We start from the raw sequence: 23,283 nt of genomic DNA, 5'->3' as shown, positions 1-23,283 counted from the left end.
TGAGTTCGCTCCCAACCCTGACGCCTGTATATTTGGTTTCCCATTCACATGTATAAACATTCGTTTAGAGCAGTGGTTCTTAACCTTGTTGGAGGTACTGAACTCCACCAGTTTCATATGCGCATTCACCGAACCCTACTTAATTGGAAAAATAAAATATGATTTTTTCAAATTCAAAACATAGGTATATGTTTTACTGGTGCACAAAATGAACCGTGCATCAACATCACTGTGTTCAAAGAACAAAACCAGCAAAACATGATTTTCACACAAAAACATAATAATGAATACTTACTGCAAATCAGTGTGACTTCTGCTGTTGCCTTTCAGAGACCAGTTCAGAAATGCGCGGCTTCACCTTGGCAAGTGCCACTCTCATGTCATTTTCGCAACAAAGTCTGTTCCTTTTCTTCGTTTTTATGTCCAGCATCCTCGAAAAGGATTGGTCGCAAAGATATGTTGTAACAAACGGTATGAACATCTCCAGGGTTTTCTTAGCAATAACAGGGTACGTTACCATTTGTTGACACCAAAACGTTGAGAGCGTTGTTGTTCTGAAGAGTTGCTGTTGAACCTGGAATTTCAATGATTTCGTCGAGGTATTCATCATTGACATCTGCTGTCTCAACACTAAACGTGAACGGCTGTCTCACCCATGCTGGATATGACTCTCTTGTAGGGAAGTATCCGTCGAGAGACTTTGCAAGCTCATCTAAGTGCGTGGCAATTGCTTGCTTCAGTTCCGCGGGTACAGAAATGTCTCCGATTCCAGATACATCTTCGATCTTACTTACATAGTCATCCAGCAGGGGAAAGTTTGCGAAGTTATCGTTCTCTGTTCGTCGTTTCCATAACGGTAGCTTTTTTTTGAAAAGCCTTCAGGTTTTCTTCCGCTTCAATGATATTGACTCCACCGCCCTGCATCTGCTGATTGAGATGATTGAGAGCTGCGAAGATATCAGCCATGTACGCTAAAATGAGAATGAACTCAGAATTTTTGAAGCAATCTGCATGACAATGTTGGTGCTCTTGCAAAAACAAGGCTAATTCCATACGCATGGCAAAAACACGATTCAGCACCTGTCCCCAGGATAACCACCGAAAGTTAGAATGGTACAGAAGTACCTCGAATTCAGAGCCCATTTCTAGATTTGGTGCCTCAGAGCACTCTTTCGCACATAGTTCACACATTCCACTACAATTTTTTATACTTCTGTCAGTTTTGGAGGCAAGGTTTTTGTTGCCAACACATGCCTGTGCAGAATACAATGCGTAACAATGATGTGTGGTGCATCGGCTTTCACTAGCGCACCAAAACCAGACTTTCTTCCCAGCATGACTGGAGCTCCGTCCGAACAAACTGCAGAAACCATATCCCACGAAAAATTGTTGTCTTTGAAGAAGTCATCTACAAGTTTCTTCACATCGGCTGCCTTAGTTGTTGTTGTAAGAGGCTTACAAAATAAAAAAACATCTTCCTTTATCACGTCCTCTTTCACATAGCGCACGAATACAGCAAGCTGACTTAGATTGGAAACGTCTGTGGTCTCGTCGAGTTGGAGGCTCAATTTTGCCGGGCTTGAAATCAGATCTGCAACTACTTGAGCCAAGATGTCTTTGCTCATGTCCTCTATTCTGTCGCTGATGGTGTCATTTAAAGAGGAATTTGGGACAACTTAACTTCAGCCGCTTTTCCCAGCATGATATTCGCCATCTTCAACACAGCTGGTTTTATGAGTGTTTCACCAATGGTGTGTGGTTTGCCATGCTTTGCGATCAGGTAAGCAACTTCGTACGATGCTGTGAGGATCGGTTTGTTGATGGGCACAAAGCCGAGAATAGGCAGAAGTAGCCTTTTCATCGAATCTGGCTCTCTTCACCTTGAATTCAGCGAGCGTTGTGTTCTTGTATTCCCCATCTCCATGCAGCTTAAGGAAGTGTTCCCTTAGTTTTGCCGGTGCTAGACTAGAATTGCTCAACTTGGCATTGCAAATCATGCAGTTAGGACGCTGACTCCCATCACGTTCCGTTATACATGTGAATCCATATTGTACACATTCGTCCGACCACTTTCTTTTTTTGCTCGACATAGTTAGTATGAAGGGATTAAAATATTAAGAAAGAAATCACACGATGTACCATCACGACAGTCACAAGTCGACTACCGAGCGCACCAAATTCCCTGCAGCACAGATAGGCCAAGCGATGTAGCGTGATCACTTGCAGCTAATGATGGCCAAGCCGGACGTGTCATCACGAATCATGAGTCGGGTGTGTGTCTTAACCTCCGCCGAACCCCTGAGACTGACTCACCGAACCCCTGGGGTTCGATCGAACCCAGGTTAAGAACCACTGGTTTAGAGTTTTTGGCTACTATACAAGATGGCTGCCGAAAGCGGCGACCCGAGTGGCGAATGTGTTGGGAATGAGTGTGTGAGGGAGTGTGGAAGGGAATGAGTGTGTGTGAGAGGTTAGGGGGTGAGTGTGTGCGGGAATGAGTGAGTGTGTGGGGGAGTGTGTGAGGGAATGAGTGTGTGAGGGGTTAGGGGGTGAGTGTGTGAGGGAATGAGTGAGTGTGTGGGGGAGTGTGTGAGGGAATGAGTGTGTGAGGGGTTAGGGGGTGACAATGGTCGTGGTGGAGTCCCAGCACTGCGGCCTGGTGCCCCGGGGAGCCTCAGTCTCGCCTGGCTCGGCGGCGGGGCTTGGCTCGCCCGGGGCCGGCCGGAGCTTGAGCTCTAGGGCCGCTTCGGGCTCGGAGGACGAGGGACGAGGCGCTGGGCGTGCAGCCTCGGCGGCCCCGCAAGAGGCAGCGGCTCTCGCATCTCTCGGCGGAGGAGAAGTTCCTGCGATGACGCAGCCTCTTGGCCATGATGGCGTGGAGGAGGCCGCGATGGCGTGAAGGAGGTCGTGATACACTCACTCATATCTTACACTGACTCACACACACATCATACACTGACTCACTCATCATACACTCACACAACCACTGACTCACTCACACATCATACACTGATTCACTCATCATACACTCACTCATCATACGCTGACTCACTCACACATCATACACTCACACTACCACTGACTCACTCACACATCATACACTGGGAGTGTCATGCTGCCAGCTATGGCTGCAAGTTTGGTCGTACATGTTATGTATATCGTTTCTTGTTAAATTTGAATCACAGTTCCTATGATTACTGTTGTTACATTGTTTTTATAGCTTTATTTTGGTGATTTCGAAAACATATGGTTAAGCCATGTTTCTTGCGGAAGTGCGGAGTTGGCCTGATAACTTTAATCTAAATTGTCTTATGGTTGTTATTGTTTGACTTGCATCACACTGGGATTTTTGCACACAGCGTTGCAATACGGTGTTTTTTTCCCCCGGAAGATTCTGTAGCGACTGCGTAGCGATTCGCGCGCTGCGCTATGAACCCGGCTACCCCGAGTTCGATTCCCGCTCATGGCCACCACCGGTGACGATTATTTGAACCGGTCCTGGGCCTCCCCTAGGTCGACTCAGCCTCAAACAATTAACTGGTGTGGTGTGTGAACATCGCCACTGGGGATACAAAGGCGGCCGGGTGTGGTGAATCCAAGTCCCGGGCGAAGCCGGGTAGTAAAGCTAGTTAGTAATAAATCGTCATTTTGCGACCACCACTGCCACTGTGTAGCACATTATTATGTGCCAGGGACTCTATGTTGATGATAGGACCATAGTCTGAGTCCATAATTGACAATAAGTAACGGCAAAGCAGTTAGAAGTGACTCACATAATTGTGTGCAGTTGTGTATACAGTACACGACTTCCCTGAAGGAAAACACCTTCAGCGAGCGCAATGCCGATCGAATTCGACCCTCGATCGATGGCTGCGCCATCGCCGCACACGCGTCGAATAAAAAGCAAAGTAAGTCAAGTCCTTACTTAGTAACAACTCCTCTATAATTTTCCATTGCTGGAGAGATTGCCCCCCTTACCTGAAAATCCTGGCTCCGCCATAGTCGCCAGACCAACTGATGAGACATTGACCACCCCCACTACACTACACCCCCACACACCCACTACACCCTCACACACCCACTACACTACACTGCCACACATCCACTACACTAGACCCCCACAGCCACTACACTACAACCTCACACACCCACTACACTACACCCCCACACACCCACTACACTACAGGTGTTGAACTTCTTTCGCGCAGTACGTAGCCAACCGTAATAATCAGAGGTGCGGGGGAAGGACAACTAAACACAGGAATCAGAAAAAAAAAATTTTCAACCTAGATTTAAAAGTGCATAGTTCCAGTGGGTTCCTAAAACCGGCAGAGAATTGGACACTCACACGAGATGGTCGCGTGGATGACGTAATGAGGGTAATAAATCCACAACGCAATTTTACCATCACGAGGAACTTGAACAACGGCAGGCAGGAAAGGGAAGACTGGTTAAGTGCTCCGCTGACTGGCTGCTGGTAATGTGAACCACCACCCACACTGGGTTGTGTTTACAGGACATGCAGTTGTCGTGGGGTTACGGAGAGCGGAGACGACTCGTAGAGGCACCAACGCGTTTATTCCAATAAACGGTAACGGTCACAGTCTTCACAAGGGCAACGGCCATTTTTACCTACTGCCTGGGGGGGTACGGCCTCTGGACTAGCGTGCCCTGTCACGGGGCTACGGGCTCCAAGTCCTCCGGCTATGAGCGCCCTAGGGGAGGCTGCGCTGACCCAACCCAGCCAAGGTGCGGGTCCCGACCACTGCCCCACTCGGACCCAGCCCTGACAAGGACGTCGGGCCGGGGGTTTCCAGGGTCTCACCACTGGCCCACAGAGTCTCGGCCCTGACAAGGGCAACGGGAAAAGGGGTCTCAGGGTCCTCGGCTAGCTGGTCTTCTGGCTTCGGTCTTCGACTGGCCCCGGACAGACGTCCGCCTTTTATACACCTCCCGGGGGGGCCAGCCCCTGGCCACGCCTCCCTTCCAGAGTTCCAGGGGGGTCTCGGGGGATCCCAGGACACCCCACAGCCCCCTCCTGCTTTGGGGCTGGGGAATGTAGCGGGTCACATGCCGGTGTAAGTTACTGCCCCTGATGGGCCGTGTCTGCAACTGCAGGTAAGTGAACGCAGCCCATTAACAACGCTAGTGTTGAAAAGTTTACTCTCTTAAATCGATTTGCATGATTTCTGAAGATTTTTTTCGATTTTATTGTAAAAATACGGGGGGGGGGGGGCGAATGGGTACTCTATGGCCGACTTTGTTAACGGATCCTCTGGGAACGAAGCTCCTTTATAACAGAGGTATTACTGTCCAGTATATAGATACAACACAGCATCCACAACGCCTACACACCATACCAAAACCACAATACATACTACGTGCACACATCCGACATAGATCCCCCGTATAGCCTTAACAGAATGCTGGGGCAAGTGCGGTTAGAAAGCACCGAAAACGGCCGACACGGCACACGAAAGAGTGGGTGGCCAGCACCATGCCCGACCGCCTTTGTCTCACCAGTAGCGATGCTTACACATCGTACCAGGTACACATTTGAGGCTGAGCCGACCTAGGGGAAGCCCAGGTCCTGTTTCAGATAATCATCACTGGTGTTGGCCATGAATGGGATTCGAACTCGGGTCACCAGGTTTGTAGCGCTCCACTACCGCTCCCACAACACCCACACACCACACCAAATACAGAAAACACACCACACCTGATATATTCATCGCTTTGTTATTTTAATCAGACTAAAAACACACAAACCAATTTGAAATACTCGCACAAACACACGAGAGCAAGAAATGTAGAACACCACCTCCATCACTCATCCATTATCGCTCAAGAATTTAGAAAGTGACAGCACATACCACCCCCCACAATCACAGGGAGCCATGGGGAGCCATGGGGAGACATGGGGCTACACAGGGATACAGAGGGAGATGGGGATACACAAATATACTCGTGACCATGCGGGGCTACACGACAAGACACGGGGATGCACAGGGCCACATGGGGAGAAAGGAATACACAGGGAAGAGGCAGGGGGCTAGATGAGGTGGATGGAAGAGGAGAGCAGCAGTGGCGCCACGGTGGAGTAGCGCATGAGGTGCTGCGAGCCTTCCTCCAGGTCCACCACAAACTCCCTGCACACATGAAGACAACCAACCCCCGCACAGCCAACATCAACTGGTGGCGAACGTGCTGTTAGCGAGTACCTATCAAGAACACATCGTATGAAGGGGTGGTGTGGCCAGGCCCAAGCTCGGCCGCCTTTGTCTCCCTAATCCTGACGTTTAACGCGGTTGGCTACGTACGGTTTAAAAGAAGTTCAACATACATACCACAGCAGGTTTTTATTTAAGGCTGAGTTGTCCTAGGGGTTAAGTTTATGTTGGGCTGTGTCTCCATATTGAGCTCGGTGTTGAGCGTTGAGTGTCTTGTGTTGCAATTGCATTCGACTTGTATATCCTCTTCTGTTTACATATTAGTACAACGGTCAGCCTAAATCTGTTGAATCTTTCTGTAAAATTGTAATTGTGCTGTGATCAGTCTAAACGTAATCCGCTCGAGTCAACTTATGTCCAGAGCATTACTTATTTAACAGCTATTTATGTTTGTGCAATATTTTATTACTTGTCGTTTTGGGGACCCGGGGTCACTCTCGCAAGTGAGACTACCCTGGTCTCTTGACTTCTCAACTCCTCACACGGTCACACAACATAGTTCAATGTTAATGTGGCCATTTTATTGCGGGACGACGACTGCTGCTGTGTGGTGTTATCTTGATGTGGTCTGGGACTATTTTCTTGTTGTTTTTGGTGACCTTGCACCATCTTGATGAATGAGACTGGTGTGCTGAAGTCGTAATTAATTAGCACGTTTTGTCTACGTGACAAACATATTCTTAGGTTTTTTCGGTAAAGTCACGTAGGTAAAACATCAAAATTAATACAAATAAAATAAAAATCACGACGTTTCGGAGGCAACACAAGTCTCCGTCATCAGGTGGGACCGTCACAGCCAGATTAGCTGCATCAAGTGAGGCAATGATTCAAGATGTAATTCCTTAAAAGCAAGTTGAGGGGGGAGGAGAGGGGGGGGGAGCTCATCAGAATGTGGTAGCCAATGAATGGAACGTATCGGGAGGGATTACATCTTGAATCATTGCCTCACTTGATGCAGCTAATCTGGCTGTGACGGTCCCACCTGATGACGGAGACTTGTGTTGCCACCGAAACGTCGTGATTTTTATTTTATTTTTATTAATTTTGATGTTTTACCTACGTGACTTTACCGAAAAAACCTAAGAATATGAATCCTTGCAGTCAAGAAAGCTTCAAATCTAGAAATAAATACGTGACAAACCTTACTGATTGTCTGTGTCGGGTGGTGTTGGGTTAAGAACACATTTATATTTAATCGATTTAACTCCAAATAACTTGTATTATCTTCTTGGTTCTTTCGGTAAAGTCACGTAGAAGGAAAATAATAAAAATAAAACATAATAAAATAATTCTCACGACGTTTCGGCCACAACGCAAGCAGCCGTCTTTAGGTGGAGAACAGGTCTGTCTAGAAGGCAGACTCTTATTATGTTTATTTTTATTATTTTATTATTTTCCTTCTACGTGACTTTACCGAAAGAACCAAGAAGATGAATCCCTGCAGTCACGAAAGCTTTAAATCGAAACTTGTATTATAAATAACATTGGTCGCAAAAGCCTACGCGTTATATTTAGTGACCTGCTTACCATTTTCTTTATTTTGCACTCCTATCATGTTTGTGTATTGTTTGCAGTCGTAACTTGCTGACCCTCCCTGACTGGACATCTGTGCAAAAGAGCTTGATAGCTCATCGGATTCCTCCTCCAATCTAAATAAAGATTCTGACATCAACTTGATACGTGCTACGTGTGCTACGTGTGCTACGTGTTGAGTGTGTATCTCCTGCTCCCGCAATCCGTGGCTCCGTCACCTCTGCTCGCTGGACTCGGCCTCCACGAGGACGTTCTCCTGCCGCTCGCGCACGCGCAGGAACACGAATGCGCCCACGTCCGGCCGGGGCACTGTGGGGTCACGCCACAAAAACAAAGATCCCCCGTTTAATAATAATGCGATTCATAACGCGCACAAATTTGCGGACGTAATGGCCGCAACTCAGAGGCGCGGAGCCAAGTTCAGAGTCGCTCGAAAGCGTGGTTATAGAGGTGAGTTTTTAAGTGTCTTTTGAAGGAGGCGATTGAGGTGATGCTGGGAATGTGCAGAGGGACGGCGATCCAGACTGTTGGGGCTGCCACCGAGAAGCGGCGCATAGACACGACCATCCTGGATCTTGGTATCAAGAGGAGGTCGTGAGTCGCGCTGCGCAGGCATCTGCCGTGTGCCGAGCTGCAAGTCGTCAGTAATGAAGAAAGGTACGGCGGGCAGGCGGATGTGAAGGCGTTGTGGCAGAGGCAGGCGATCTTGTATATGACCCTGCTGGCGATGGGGAGCCAGTTGAGGGCACGGAGACAGGCAAGTGAGTCGAGTCAGGGATGAGTGTGGCCAATGACGACGCGTGCGAGGTTGTTTTGGAGTCTTTGAAGTTTTTTAGGTTGCCAGTGGAGGTCCCCACTATGCAACATGCCCATGTGTTGACTCTCGGGGCAACATGTTGTAAGCAAATAGCACCTATGAAGGCCGGCACGGCACACAAGGGAGTGGGTGGCCAGTACAATGCCCGGTCGCCTTTGTCTCCCCAGCGGCGATGTTTACACACCACACCAGGTACTCATTTAAGGCTGAGTGGACCTAGGGGAGACCCAGGACCGGTTCAGATAATCGTCTCTGGTGTTGGCCAGGAGCGGGAATCGAACTCGGATGCACGGGTTCGTAGTGCAGTATGCTATCCACTGCGCCACCACCAAAACACATTCACACATACACACATAAACACGTACACAAAGAGAAAAAGATCCACCAAGTAGCCCAGACAGAATGTTCTGGGCAGGTGTTGCTAGAAAACATCAATGAAGGCCACCATGGTGTACGAGGGTGAGGTGTTGTCCACTCCATGCCCAGCGACCTTTGTCTCCCTAAAACTGAAGTTTGCACACTGCAACAGGTGCTCATTTTAAGGCTGAGATGTCATAGGAGTGAATCGGGATCAGTTCTGATATCACTCGTCGCTGATGTTGGATGTGAGTGGGAATGGAACTCTTTGCTAACCACTACACTACTGCGACACATACATATCCATAAATAGAGAAATACACAACACCTACACACACATACTATCAGACACAGAACACTGAACACACCCACACTATACACACCACGCACACCCACCAGCTACCTCACACTCACACACAATGTGGGTAAAGACACTAACCGACATAAACCAACACACACACATGTACCCTGCGATTTCACACACGACGCTAAACACACACACAGCACACAAACATACACAGCCTGCACTCTCAAGCAACAATCCAACCATACCCTCACACACTCATACTACACTCCAAAGACAAATATACCCCATACAACCTTAACAGACTGTTGGGGAAAGTGTTTTTAGCAAGCACCTATGAAGGCTGGCATGGCACACGAGGGGGTGGGTAGCCAACACCACGTCCAGCCGCCTGTCTCCCCCCAGTGGCGACCATTACACATCACACTCAACTTAGGGGAGGCCCACAACCGATTCAGATAATCGTCACTTGTATTGGCCGTGAGCAGGAATTGACCTCGGGTTGCCAGGTTCTTCGTGCAGTGCGCTAACCGATGCACTACCACTCCCCTCTCTCGCACACTCACCTGCTTTGCTGAGGTCCAGGGCCTGTAGGTTGGGTGGCATGTGCCTCAGAGCCACAGACTTCAGGAATCTATCCATGTTGGAAGCATACCTTCAATCACAAACACAAAGATCCCCCTTTTAGCTTTAACAGGCTGTCGCAGCAAGGGCTACCAACATGGCACACAAGAGGGTGGGTGGTCAGCACAATGCCCGGCTGCCTTTGTCTTCCCGGTGTTTATGCTGACACATCGCACTAGGTGCTCGTTTAAGGACAAGTTGACCTCGGGAAGGCCCAGGACCGGTTCAGTTGGCACGGATGTTGGCTGCGAGTGGAAATCGAACTTGGGTCACTGGGTGACAACACGATACGCTAACCGCTGGACCACCGCTCCCCACTGCACCTTTTCTCACACACGTGTACAAATACAGAGACATGTGTGCACATATACACACGTAGATTTTGCAGCACAATAGCGTGCAGCACTGCACGTACAACATATCTTAACAATGTCCACACCATCAGCTCACAAGAACTGGATGTGTGGTCGCATTGTCGTTCAGAACCACCAACTGAAAGAGTTCAGTAAATGTGGCATATATGGAAAGAGCTGTTACTTTTACATATACAGGTTTGAACACAAAGACAGATGTATACACTCAACACGTGTATACATGTGTAATGACAGGGCGACACCTGCTGGCCGGAAAGGGAATCACGGGTAAGGACACGGTGAAGTACCAACCAATCAGAGAAGGAGGTCTACCTGGGGCAAAGGTAACAGGTGGGGCTAGCCGAGATACTCCCGGAACCTGCTGGAAGGTTCCACGAGAAGGCGTGGCCGGAGGCGGGGCCTAGCCACGCCTGGGGGTATATAAGGGGGAGCGGACCCGGGGCTCGGGCCTCGTGTGTGGGGTCTTGGTTTCCATCGCCGTCATCGTCACGCTGCCAGCCAGCGGTGTAGCCGAGTGAGGGCAATAGGGCCACGCCGAGTGATCGGCTGTGTGTAGCCAGTGGAGACGTTAATATCGAGTGTTGTACTCAGTGTGAGGAAGAATAAGTGTTGGCCTGTGTTGTGCCCAGTGTGAGTAATAAAAGAAGAAGTACCCTCTACACGACGTGTCGCAGAAGTAGCCCATTACACATGCACACACCAAAGCCCAGATGAACAAAGCCCACAGTCTGTATGACTTCACAGAGGATCTGTGTATGTGTGTTGGAGGGTGGTGACATATCGATTGGTTAAAGTGAGGTCTGATGCGTGATGCGGTGAAGTAATGGGGTAACAGGTATGGATGATGTGATGATGACGAGGAGTGATGTGTGATTGTGATGCGGTGGTTTTGCGTGTGAAATTGTGGCAATAGGAGTGCATGGTGGGAAATGTGATTGGATTATGAGGTGTGATGGGTTATGAGATGTGTGGTGATGTGACGATGATGATGATGAAGTGTTTGATGATGAGTGGTTATGGTTATGGTGATGAGGTGTGAGATGTGCGAAGATGTAGATGGTGTGAGACTTTTAAGGAGGCGTAGATAGTGCGAGGTGAGAGACGTGATGATGAGGTGTGAGATAAGGTGATGAAGTGGTGTGATGTGAGGTCTGGTAATGTTAAGGTGATGATGTGGTGTGAGGTGTAGTGTAAGGTGTATGCGATGACATGAGCTGATTGAGTGCAGGGAGTGGTAGAGCGCACTGTGCTACAAACCCGGCAAACCGAGTTAAATCCTCGCTCATGGTCAATAAGAGTGGTGAATATTTGAACCGGTCTTAGGCTTGCCCTTGGTCGACTCAGCCTCAAATTAGTACCTGGTGAGGTGTGTAAATATCGTGATTAGGGACACTAAGATGGCCAGGCCCAGTTCTGGCCACCCACCCATTTGTGTGCCGTGCCAGCCTTCAATCGGTGCTCGCTTACAGCACTTGCCCCGATAGTCCATTTGGGCTACATGGGGGATCTTTGTCTCTGTCTTTTGTCTATGCTTAAGCGTGTGTTGACAATGAGGTAATGTGCTCATGATGTGTGAGGTGTTGCTGAAGGAGGTGTAATGAGGTGAGGGATCTCACTCGATGGCAAAGGCAAACTCCTCGGGGGACAGGAGTGAGGGCTGCCCCTCGGTGCGAGACTTCTCCCTCTCCAGCACGTGTGTGTAGAAGCGCTCGATCTACACCGCACACACCGTGGACACACCACTCACACCATCTACACCACATACATCAATGCCACACAACCCCATCACACACATAACTACTATACACATCAATACATTGACATACACACACAACACCAACACAACATACACACTATATACACACACACTATACCACACACAACCCCATACACACCACACATCACACTCACTACACCATACACACCACAAACTCCCCACCCTACACCAGATCCATGTCAGCAGGGCCAGAGGTTGATGCCACAGCATACACATGCTGCGTGGTGGTGTGGTGTGCATCATGGTGGTGTGCCACACGCTCACTTTGTTGAGGCGCGTGCGCAGGTATGAGCTCAGCATGAAGCGGATTCTCTCGAGCTCCATGCGGTGGAGAGACGACTTCACATCCGCACGCTGAACCCTCCGTAGGTTGCCCTCCTACTCACACACACCGAGGGGTGTGAGTGGGGGGCGAGTGAGAGGGGTCAGTGATTGGTTTGTGAGGGGTGCGGGTGAGGAGCATGAGGAGTTTAAGAGAGGGGTGTAAATGATGAGAGGGGTGAGAGGGGCTAGTGAAGAATGTGAGTGAGCAAGGGGTGTGAGAGGGGTGAGAGGGGCGAGTGAGGGGTGTGTGTGAAGGGTTTGAATGAGCAAGGTGTGTGAGAGGGGTGAGTGAGAGGGGTTGATTGAGAGGGAGTGAGTAAGCTGGGTGAGTTAGGGATGTGTGCAGGCCCCACCATATGCGTGAGCTGCTCCACCACACACTCTGTGAGCTCCGAGTGCTGAGGCAGTAAATCCGGGCAAAGCTTCTCATTAAGCCACGCCTGCACACACCATACACACACCATACAAAGACAAAGATCCCCCGTATAGCCTGCACAGACTGTTGGGGCAAGTGCTGTTCGCAAGCACCTATGAATGCTGGCACGGCACATGAGGAGATGGGTGGTCAACACCACGCCCGGCTGCCTTTGTCTCCCCAGTGGTGATGTTTACACGCCACACTAGGTACTCATTTGAGGCTGAATCGACCCAGGGGAGGCCCAAGACCGGTTCAGATAATCGCCACTGGTATTGGCCGTGAGCAGGAATAAAACTAGGGTTATAAGTGCAGCGCGCTAACGCTACACTACAACCCCCCACACAACACACACACCACTACACCAACACGCTTTACACACACCCTACTACTGTAACACTATATCAACACACTACACACCACTACACCAACACACCACACACACCACTACATCAACACACCACGACTCCAACACCCCACACACACCACTACATCAACACCACACACACCACTACATCAACACCACACACACACACCACTACATCAACACACACACACCACTACATCAACACCACACGCCACACACACACCACTACATCAACACCACACACACACCACTACATCAACACAGACACACACACCACTACATCAACACACACACACACCACTACATCAACACACACACACACACCACTACATCAACACCACACACACCACTACATCAACACCACACACACACCACTACTTCAACACCACATACACACCACTACATCAACACCACACACACCACTACATCAACACCACACACACCACTACATCAACACCACACACACACCACTACACCAACACCCCACACACACCACTACACCAACACCACACACACACCACTACATCAACACCACACACACACCACTACACCAACACCCCACACACACCACTACACCAACACCACACACACCACTACACCAACACCACACACACACCACTACACCAACACCCCACACACACCACTACACCAACACCACACATACCACTACACCAACACACACACACCACTAAATCAACACCACACACACACCACTACATCAACACGACACAAACCATTACATCAACACCACACACCACTACATCAACACAACACACACCACTACACCAACACCACACACACTACTACATCAACACCACACACACACCACTACACCAACATCCCACACACACCACTACACCAACACCACACACACCACTACACCAACACCACACACACCACTACACCAACCCCACACATACCACTACACCAACCCCACACACACCACTACATCAACACCACACACACGGCACTACATCAACACGCCACAAACCACTACATCAACACCACACACACACCACTACATCAACACAACACACACCACTACACCACTACATCAACACCACACACACCACTACACCAACACCACACACACACCACTACATCAACACCACACACACCAAACACACGACTACATCAACACCACACACACCCACGACATCAACACCACACACACCACTACATCAACACCACAAACACCACTACATCAACACCACACACACACCACTACACCAACACCACACACACACCACTACACCAACACCACACACACACCACTACATCAACACCACACACACCACTACATCAACACCACACACACCACTACACCAACACCCCACACACAGCACTACATCAACACCACACACCCCACTACATCAACACCACGCACACACCACTACATCAACACCACACACACCACTACATCAACACCACACACACATCACTACTTCAACACCACATACACACCACTACATCAACACCACACACACCACTACATCAACACCACACACACACCACTACACCAACACCCCACAAACCACTACATCAACACCACACACACACCACTACACCAACACCCCACACACACCACTACACCAACACCCCACACACACCACTACACCAACACCACACACACCACTACATCAACACCACACACACACACCACTACATCAACACGACACAAACCACTACATCAACACCACACACACACCACTACATCAACACAACACACACCACGACACCAACACCCCACACACACCACTACATCAACACCACACACACACCACTACACCAACACCACACACACACCACAACATCAACACCACACACACACCACTACATCAACACCACACACACCACTACATCAACACCACACACACCCCACGCACCACTACATCAACACCACACACACTCACGACATCAACACCACACACACCACTACACCAACACCCCACACACACCACTACACCAACACCACACACACCACTACATCAACACCACACACACACCACTACATCAACACGACACACACACTACTACATCAACACGACACAAACCACTACATCAACACCACACACACACCACTACATCAACACCACACACACCACTACATCAACACCACACACACCCCACGCACCACTACATCAACACCACACACACTCACGACATCAACACCACACACACCACTACATCAACACCACACAAACACCACTACATCGACACCACACACACCACTACATCAACACCACACACACACCACTACACCAACACCACACACACACACCACTACATCAACACCACACACACCACTACATCAACACCCCACACACAGCACTACATCAACACCACACACACTACTACATCAACACCACGCACACCACTACATCAACACCACACACACACCACTACATCAACACCACACACCACTACATCAACACCACACAAACACCACTACATCAACACCACACACACCACTACATCAACACCACACACACACCACTACATCAACACCAAACACACACCACTACATCAACACACCACACACACCACTACATCAACACACCACACACACCACTACATCAACACACCACACACACCACTACATCAACACACCACATACCCCTCTACATCAACACCACACACACCACTACACACACCCAACCACTACACCAACACTACACACACCCACCACTACACCACACACAGCACTACACCAACACCACACACAGCACTACACCAACACCACACACACCACTACACCAACACCACACGCACACCACTACACCAACACCACACAGACCATTACACCAACACCACACACACACCACTACATCAACACAACACACACCACTACATCAACACCACACACACACCACTACATCAACACCACACACACACCACTACATCAACACCACACACACCACTACATCAACACCACACACACCACTACATCAACACCACATGCACCACTACATCAACACCATACACACACCACATCAACACCACACATACCACTACATCAACACCACACACACACCACTACATCAACACCACACACACCACTACATCAACACCACACACACCACTACATCAACACCACACACACACCACTACATCAACACCACACACCACTACAACAACACCACACACCACTACATCAACACCACACACACACCACTACATCAACACCACACACACACCACTACATCAACACACACACACCACTACATCAACACCACACACACCACTACATCAACACCACACACACATCACTACTTCAACACCACATACACACCACTACATCAACACCACACACACCACTACATCAACACCACATACACACCACTACACCAACACCCCACAAACCACTACATCAACACCACACACACACCACTACACCAACACCCCACACACACCACTACACCAACACCCCACACACACCACTACACCAACACCACACACACCACTACATCAACACCACACACACACACCACTACATCAACACGACACAAACCACTACATCAACACCACACACACACCACTACATCAACACAACACACACCAAGACACCAACACCCCACACACACCACTACATCAACACCACACACACACCACTACACCAACACCACACACACACCACAACATCAACACCACACACACACCACTACATCAACACCACACACACCACTACATCAACACCACACACACCCCACGCACCACTACATCAACACCACACACACCCCACGCACCACTACATCAACACCATACACACTCACGACATCAACACCACACACACCACTACACCAACACCCCACACACACCACTACACCAACACCACACACACCACTACATCAACACCACACACACCACTACATCAACACCACACACACACCACTACATCAACACGACACACACCACTACATCAACACGACACAAACCACTACATCAACACCACACACACACCACTACATCAACACAACACACACCACTACACCAACACCACACACACACCACTACATCAACACCACACACACACCACTACATCAACACCACACACACCACTACATCAACACCACACACACCCCACGCACCACTACATCAACACCACACACACTCACGACATCAACACCACACACACCACTACATCAACACCACACACACACCACTACATCAACACCACACACACCACTACATCAACACCACACACACACACCACTACATCAACACCACACACACCACTACATCAACACCCCACACACAGCACTACATCAACACCACACACACCACTACATCAACACCACGCACACCACTACATCAACACCACACACACACCACTACATCAACACCACACACCACTACATTAACACCACACAAACACCACTACATCAACACCACACACACCACTACATCAACACCACACACACACCACTACATCAACACCACACACACACCACTACATCAACACCAAACACACACCACTACATCAACACACCACACACACCACTACATCAACACACCACACACACCACTACATCAACACCCCACACACACCACTACATCAACACACCACACACCCCTCTACATCAACACCACACACACCACTACACACACCCACCACTACACCAACACTACACACACCCACCACTACACCACACACAGCACTACACCAACACCACACACAGCACTACACCAACACCACACACACCACTACACCAACACCACACGCACACCACTACACCAACACCACACAGACCATTACACCAACACCACACACACACCACTACATCAACACAACACAAACCACTACATCAACACCACACACACACCACTACATCAACACCACACACACACCACTACATCAACACCACACACACCACTACATCAACACCACACACACCACTACATCAACACCACACACACACACCACTACATCAACACCACATACACCACTACATCAACACCATATACACACCACATCAACACCACACATACCACTACATCAACACCACACACACACCACTACATCAACACCACACACACCACTACATCAACACCACACACACACCACTACATCAACACCACACACACACACACCACTACATCAACACCACACACACACACCACTACATCAACACCACACAAACCACTACATCAACACCACGCACACCACTACATCAACACCACACACAAACCACTACATCAACACCACACCACTACATCAACACCACACACACACCACTACATCAACACCAAACACACACCACTACATCAACACACCACACACACCACTACATCAACACACCACACACACCACTACATCAACACCCCACACACACCACTACATCAACACACCACACACCCCTCTACATCAACACCACACACACCACTACACACACCCACCACTACACCAACACTACACACACCCACCACTACACCACACACAGCACTACACCAACACCACACACAGCACTACACCAACACCACACACACCACTACACCAACACCACACGCACACCACTACACCAACACCACACAGACCATTACACCAACACCACACACACACCACTACATCAACACAACACAAACCACTACATCAACACCACACACACACCACTACATCAACACCACACACACACCACTACATCAACACCACACACACCACTACATCAACACCACACACACCACTACATCAACACCACACACACACACCACTACATCAACACCACACACACACACCACTACATCAACACCACATACACCACTACATCAACACCATATACACACCACATCAACACCACACATACCACTACATCAACACCACACACACACCACTACATCAACACCACACACTCCACTACATCAACACCACACACACACCACTACATCAACACCACACACACACACACCACTACATCAACACCACACACACACACCACTACATCAACACCACACAAACCACTACATCAACACCACGCACACCACTACATCAACACCACACACAAACCACTACATCAACACCACACCACTACATCAACACCACACACAACACTACATCAACACCACACACTCCACTACATCAACACCACACACACCACTACATCAACACCATACACACCCCACTACATCAACACCACACACACACCACTACATCAACACCACACATACCACTACATCAACACACCATACACCACTACATCAACACCACACACACCACTACATCAACACCACACACACCACTACATCAACACCACACACACACCACTACATCAACACCACATACACCACTACATCAACACCATACACACACCACATCAACACCACACATACCACTACATCAACACCACACACACACCACTACATCAACACCACACACACCACTACATCAACACCACACACACACCACTACATCAACACCACACACACACACACCACTACATCAACACCACACACACACACCACTACATCAACACCACACACACACCACTACATCAACACCACACAAACCACTACATCAACACCACGCACACCACTACATCAACACCACACACACCACTACATCAACACCATACACACCCCACTACATCAACACCACACACACACCACTACATCAACACCACACATACCACTACATCAACACACCATACACCACTACATCAACACCACACACACCACTACATCAACACCACACACACACCACTACATCAACACCACACACACACCACTACATCAACACCACACACACACCACTACATCAACACCACACACAAACCACTACACCAACACCACACACAAACCACTACACCAACACCCACACACCACTACATCATCACCACACACACCACCACATCAACACACCGCACACACCACTACATCAACACACCACGCACACACACCACTACATCATCACCACACACACCACCACATCAACACAACGCACACACCACTACATCAACACACCACACACACACACACACCACCACAGCAACATACCACACACACCACTACATCAACACACCACACACACACCACTACATCAACACCACACACACCACGACATCAACACCACACACACCACTACATCAACACCACACACACCACTACATCAACACCACACACACACCACTACACCAACAGCCCACACACACCACTACATCAACACCACACACACCACTACATCAACACCACACACACACCACTACACCAACACCACACACACACCACTACACCAACACCACACACACACCACTACATCAACACCACACACCACTACATCAACACCACACACCACTACATCAACACCACACACACCACTACATCAACACCACACACACCACTACATCAACACCACACACACACCACTACATCAACACCACACACACACACCACTACATCAACACACCACACACACCACTACATCAACACCACACACACCACTGCATAAACACCACACACACACCACTACATCAACACCACACACACCACTACATCAACACCACACATACCACTACATCAACACCACACACACCACTACATCAACACCACACACAAACCACTACACCAACACCACACACAAACCACTACACCAACACCACACTCACCACTACACCAACACCCACACACCACTACATCATCACCACACACACCACCACATCAACACACTGCACACACCACTACATCAACACACTACGCACACACACCACTACATCATCACCACACACACCACCACATCAACACACCGCACACACCACTACATCAACACACCACGCATACACACCACTACATCAACACACCACACACACACCACTACATCAACACACCACAAACACCACTACATCAACACACCACACACACACACACCACCACATCAACATACCACACACACCACTACATCAACACACCACACACACACCACTACATCAACACCACACACACCACCACATCAACATACCACACACACACCACTACATCAACATACCACAAACACCACTACATCAACACACCACACACACACACACCACCACATCAACATACCACACACACCACTACATCAACACACCACACACACACCACTACATCAACACCACACACACCACTACATCAACACCACACACACCACTACATCAACACCACACACACCACTACATCAACACCACACACACACCACTACACCAACACCCCACACACACCACTACACCAACACCCCACACACACCACTACATCAACACCACACACCCCACTACATCAACACCACACACACACACCACTACACCAACACCACACACACACCACTACATCAACACCACACACCACTACATCAACACCACACACCACTACATCAACACCACACACACCACTACATGAACACCACACACACCACTACATCAACACCACACACACCACTACATGAACACCACACACACCACTACATCAACACCACACACACACCACTACATCAACACCACACACACACCACTACATCAACACACCACTACATCAACACCACACACACACCACTACATAAACACCACACACACACCACTAAATCAACACCACACACACCACTACATCAACACCACACACACCACTACATAAACACCACACACACACCACTAAATCAACACCACACACACCACTACATCAACACCACACACACCACTACATCAACACCACACACACCAATACATCAACACCACACACACTACATCAACACCACACACACCACTACATCAACACCACACACACCACTACATCAACACCACACACACCACTACATCAACACCACACACACACCACTACACCAACACCCCACACACACCACTACATCAACACCACACACACCACTAAATCAATACCACACACACCACTACATCAACACCACACACACCACTACATCAACACCACACACACCAATACATCAACACCACACACACTACATCAACACCACACATCTCTACATCAACATACCAACCCCCACCACCCTTCACTCTCCAGCCCCTGGCCTCACCTCGCGCAGTCTGCTCACCAGCTCTGCCGGCGTCACCTCCTCACCCTCCTCACCCTCCTCCTCCTCACCGCTCGTCGTCCCCTCCAACTCGTGCAGCTCCTCCATGCCTGGGGATAGCGCCTCACCCCTTACCCTATCTCTCCGTTAGTGGTGATGAGGTGATGTAGTGAATGGCGAGGTGACGTGGTGATGTAGTGAGTGGCGAGGTGATATAGTGAGCGGTGAGGTGATATAGTGAGTGGTGAGGTGATGTAGTGAGTGGTGAGGTGATGTCGTAGTGAGTGGTGAGGTGATGTAGTGAGTGGCGAGGTGATGTAGTGAGTGGTGAGGTAATGTAGTAGTGAGTGGTGAGGTAATGTAGTTGTGAGGTGATGTGAGTGGTGAGGTGATGTAGTAAGTGGTGAGGTGACGTAGAGAGGTGATGTAGTTGTGAGTGGTGAGGTGACGTGTTGATGTAGTGAGTGGTGAGGTGACGTGGTAAGTTGCGAGGTTACCCGCTGCTCACTCTCTCCCCACCGCTCTGCGACTCTAAATTTGGCGGGAAACGTCGAGCAGACACCGGAAGCTGTCATCAATTCACGGTTCGGGGCCCCGACCCAGTGGGCCCCGCAACGAGCATCGCCACAGAGTCGGCATTGACCCCACAGTGACCCTGGCTCAGTCGTGCTCATCCAATAACCCAATAACCCATTAACCCAATAACCCATTAACCCAATAACCCGTGACAATGACCTAGTAACCCATTAACCCGTTACAATAACCCAATAACCCGTTACAATGACCGAGTAACCCATTAACCCGTTACAATGACCTAGTAACCCATTAACCTGTTACCCCTGATGACCTAGCAACCCATTGACCCAATCACCAGAATGTTGACACCATTTTTCTCATGGAATCAATGCTGCTAAAATTGTGTACACTCCGATGGCGATGTGGCTGATGGGATGTCTAATATACAGTATACACATAATAGAGGGGTTTTTGGGGGGTTAGATCACGTAAATGTACAAATATGTCGTTAAAACGCGCCACCACCAGACACAGCCAACTAGTAAGGGGTGTCACGTAAACAGAACGTGCCAATTCGTCACTAGTACAGCACTAACCGTTGTGTTGGAGAGCCAAGCGACAACATTTACAATCTGAGTACGACGTTT

At 49.2% G+C, this 23,283-nt stretch overlaps 1 protein-coding gene across 4 annotated transcripts; it reads right to left on the bottom strand.

The window, feature by feature from the left end:
- Positions 1 to 5,725: 5,725 nt before the first annotated feature.
- On the bottom strand, positions 5,726 to 22,704 carry GINS4 (GINS complex subunit 4). 4 transcript variants are annotated; one of them, XM_078607498.1, is made up of 8 exons: positions 22,618 to 22,704; positions 22,124 to 22,230; positions 12,694 to 12,780; positions 12,281 to 12,394; positions 11,856 to 11,953; positions 9,808 to 9,896; positions 7,982 to 8,072; positions 5,726 to 6,149 (listed from the first exon to the last, which is right to left on the bottom strand). In XM_078607498.1, exons 2-8 carry the CDS (start codon positions 22,226 to 22,228, stop codon positions 6,053 to 6,055), a joined length of 681 nt encoding a protein of 226 aa, XP_078463624.1. In that variant the 5' UTR covers positions 22,229 to 22,230; positions 22,618 to 22,704; the 3' UTR covers positions 5,726 to 6,052. The 4 variants fall into 4 exon arrangements, 2 of the variants coding, with proteins under 2 accessions (XP_078463624.1, XP_078463625.1); XM_078607499.1 differs by having other exon boundaries at positions 22,142 to 22,230; XR_013587494.1 differs by having other exon boundaries at positions 7,982 to 8,484; positions 22,124 to 22,669.
- Positions 22,705 to 23,283: the final 579 nt, after the last annotated feature.

Source organism: Lampetra planeri, chromosome 27 (assembly GCF_965212315.1).
Source record: "Lampetra planeri chromosome 27, kcLamPlan1.2.h2, whole genome shotgun sequence".
Classification (NCBI taxonomy): Eukaryota; Metazoa; Chordata; class Hyperoartia; order Petromyzontiformes; family Petromyzontidae; genus Lampetra; species Lampetra planeri.
Note: the sequence above shows the minus strand (reverse complement) of the source record. Positions and strands in the feature narration are given on the sequence as shown.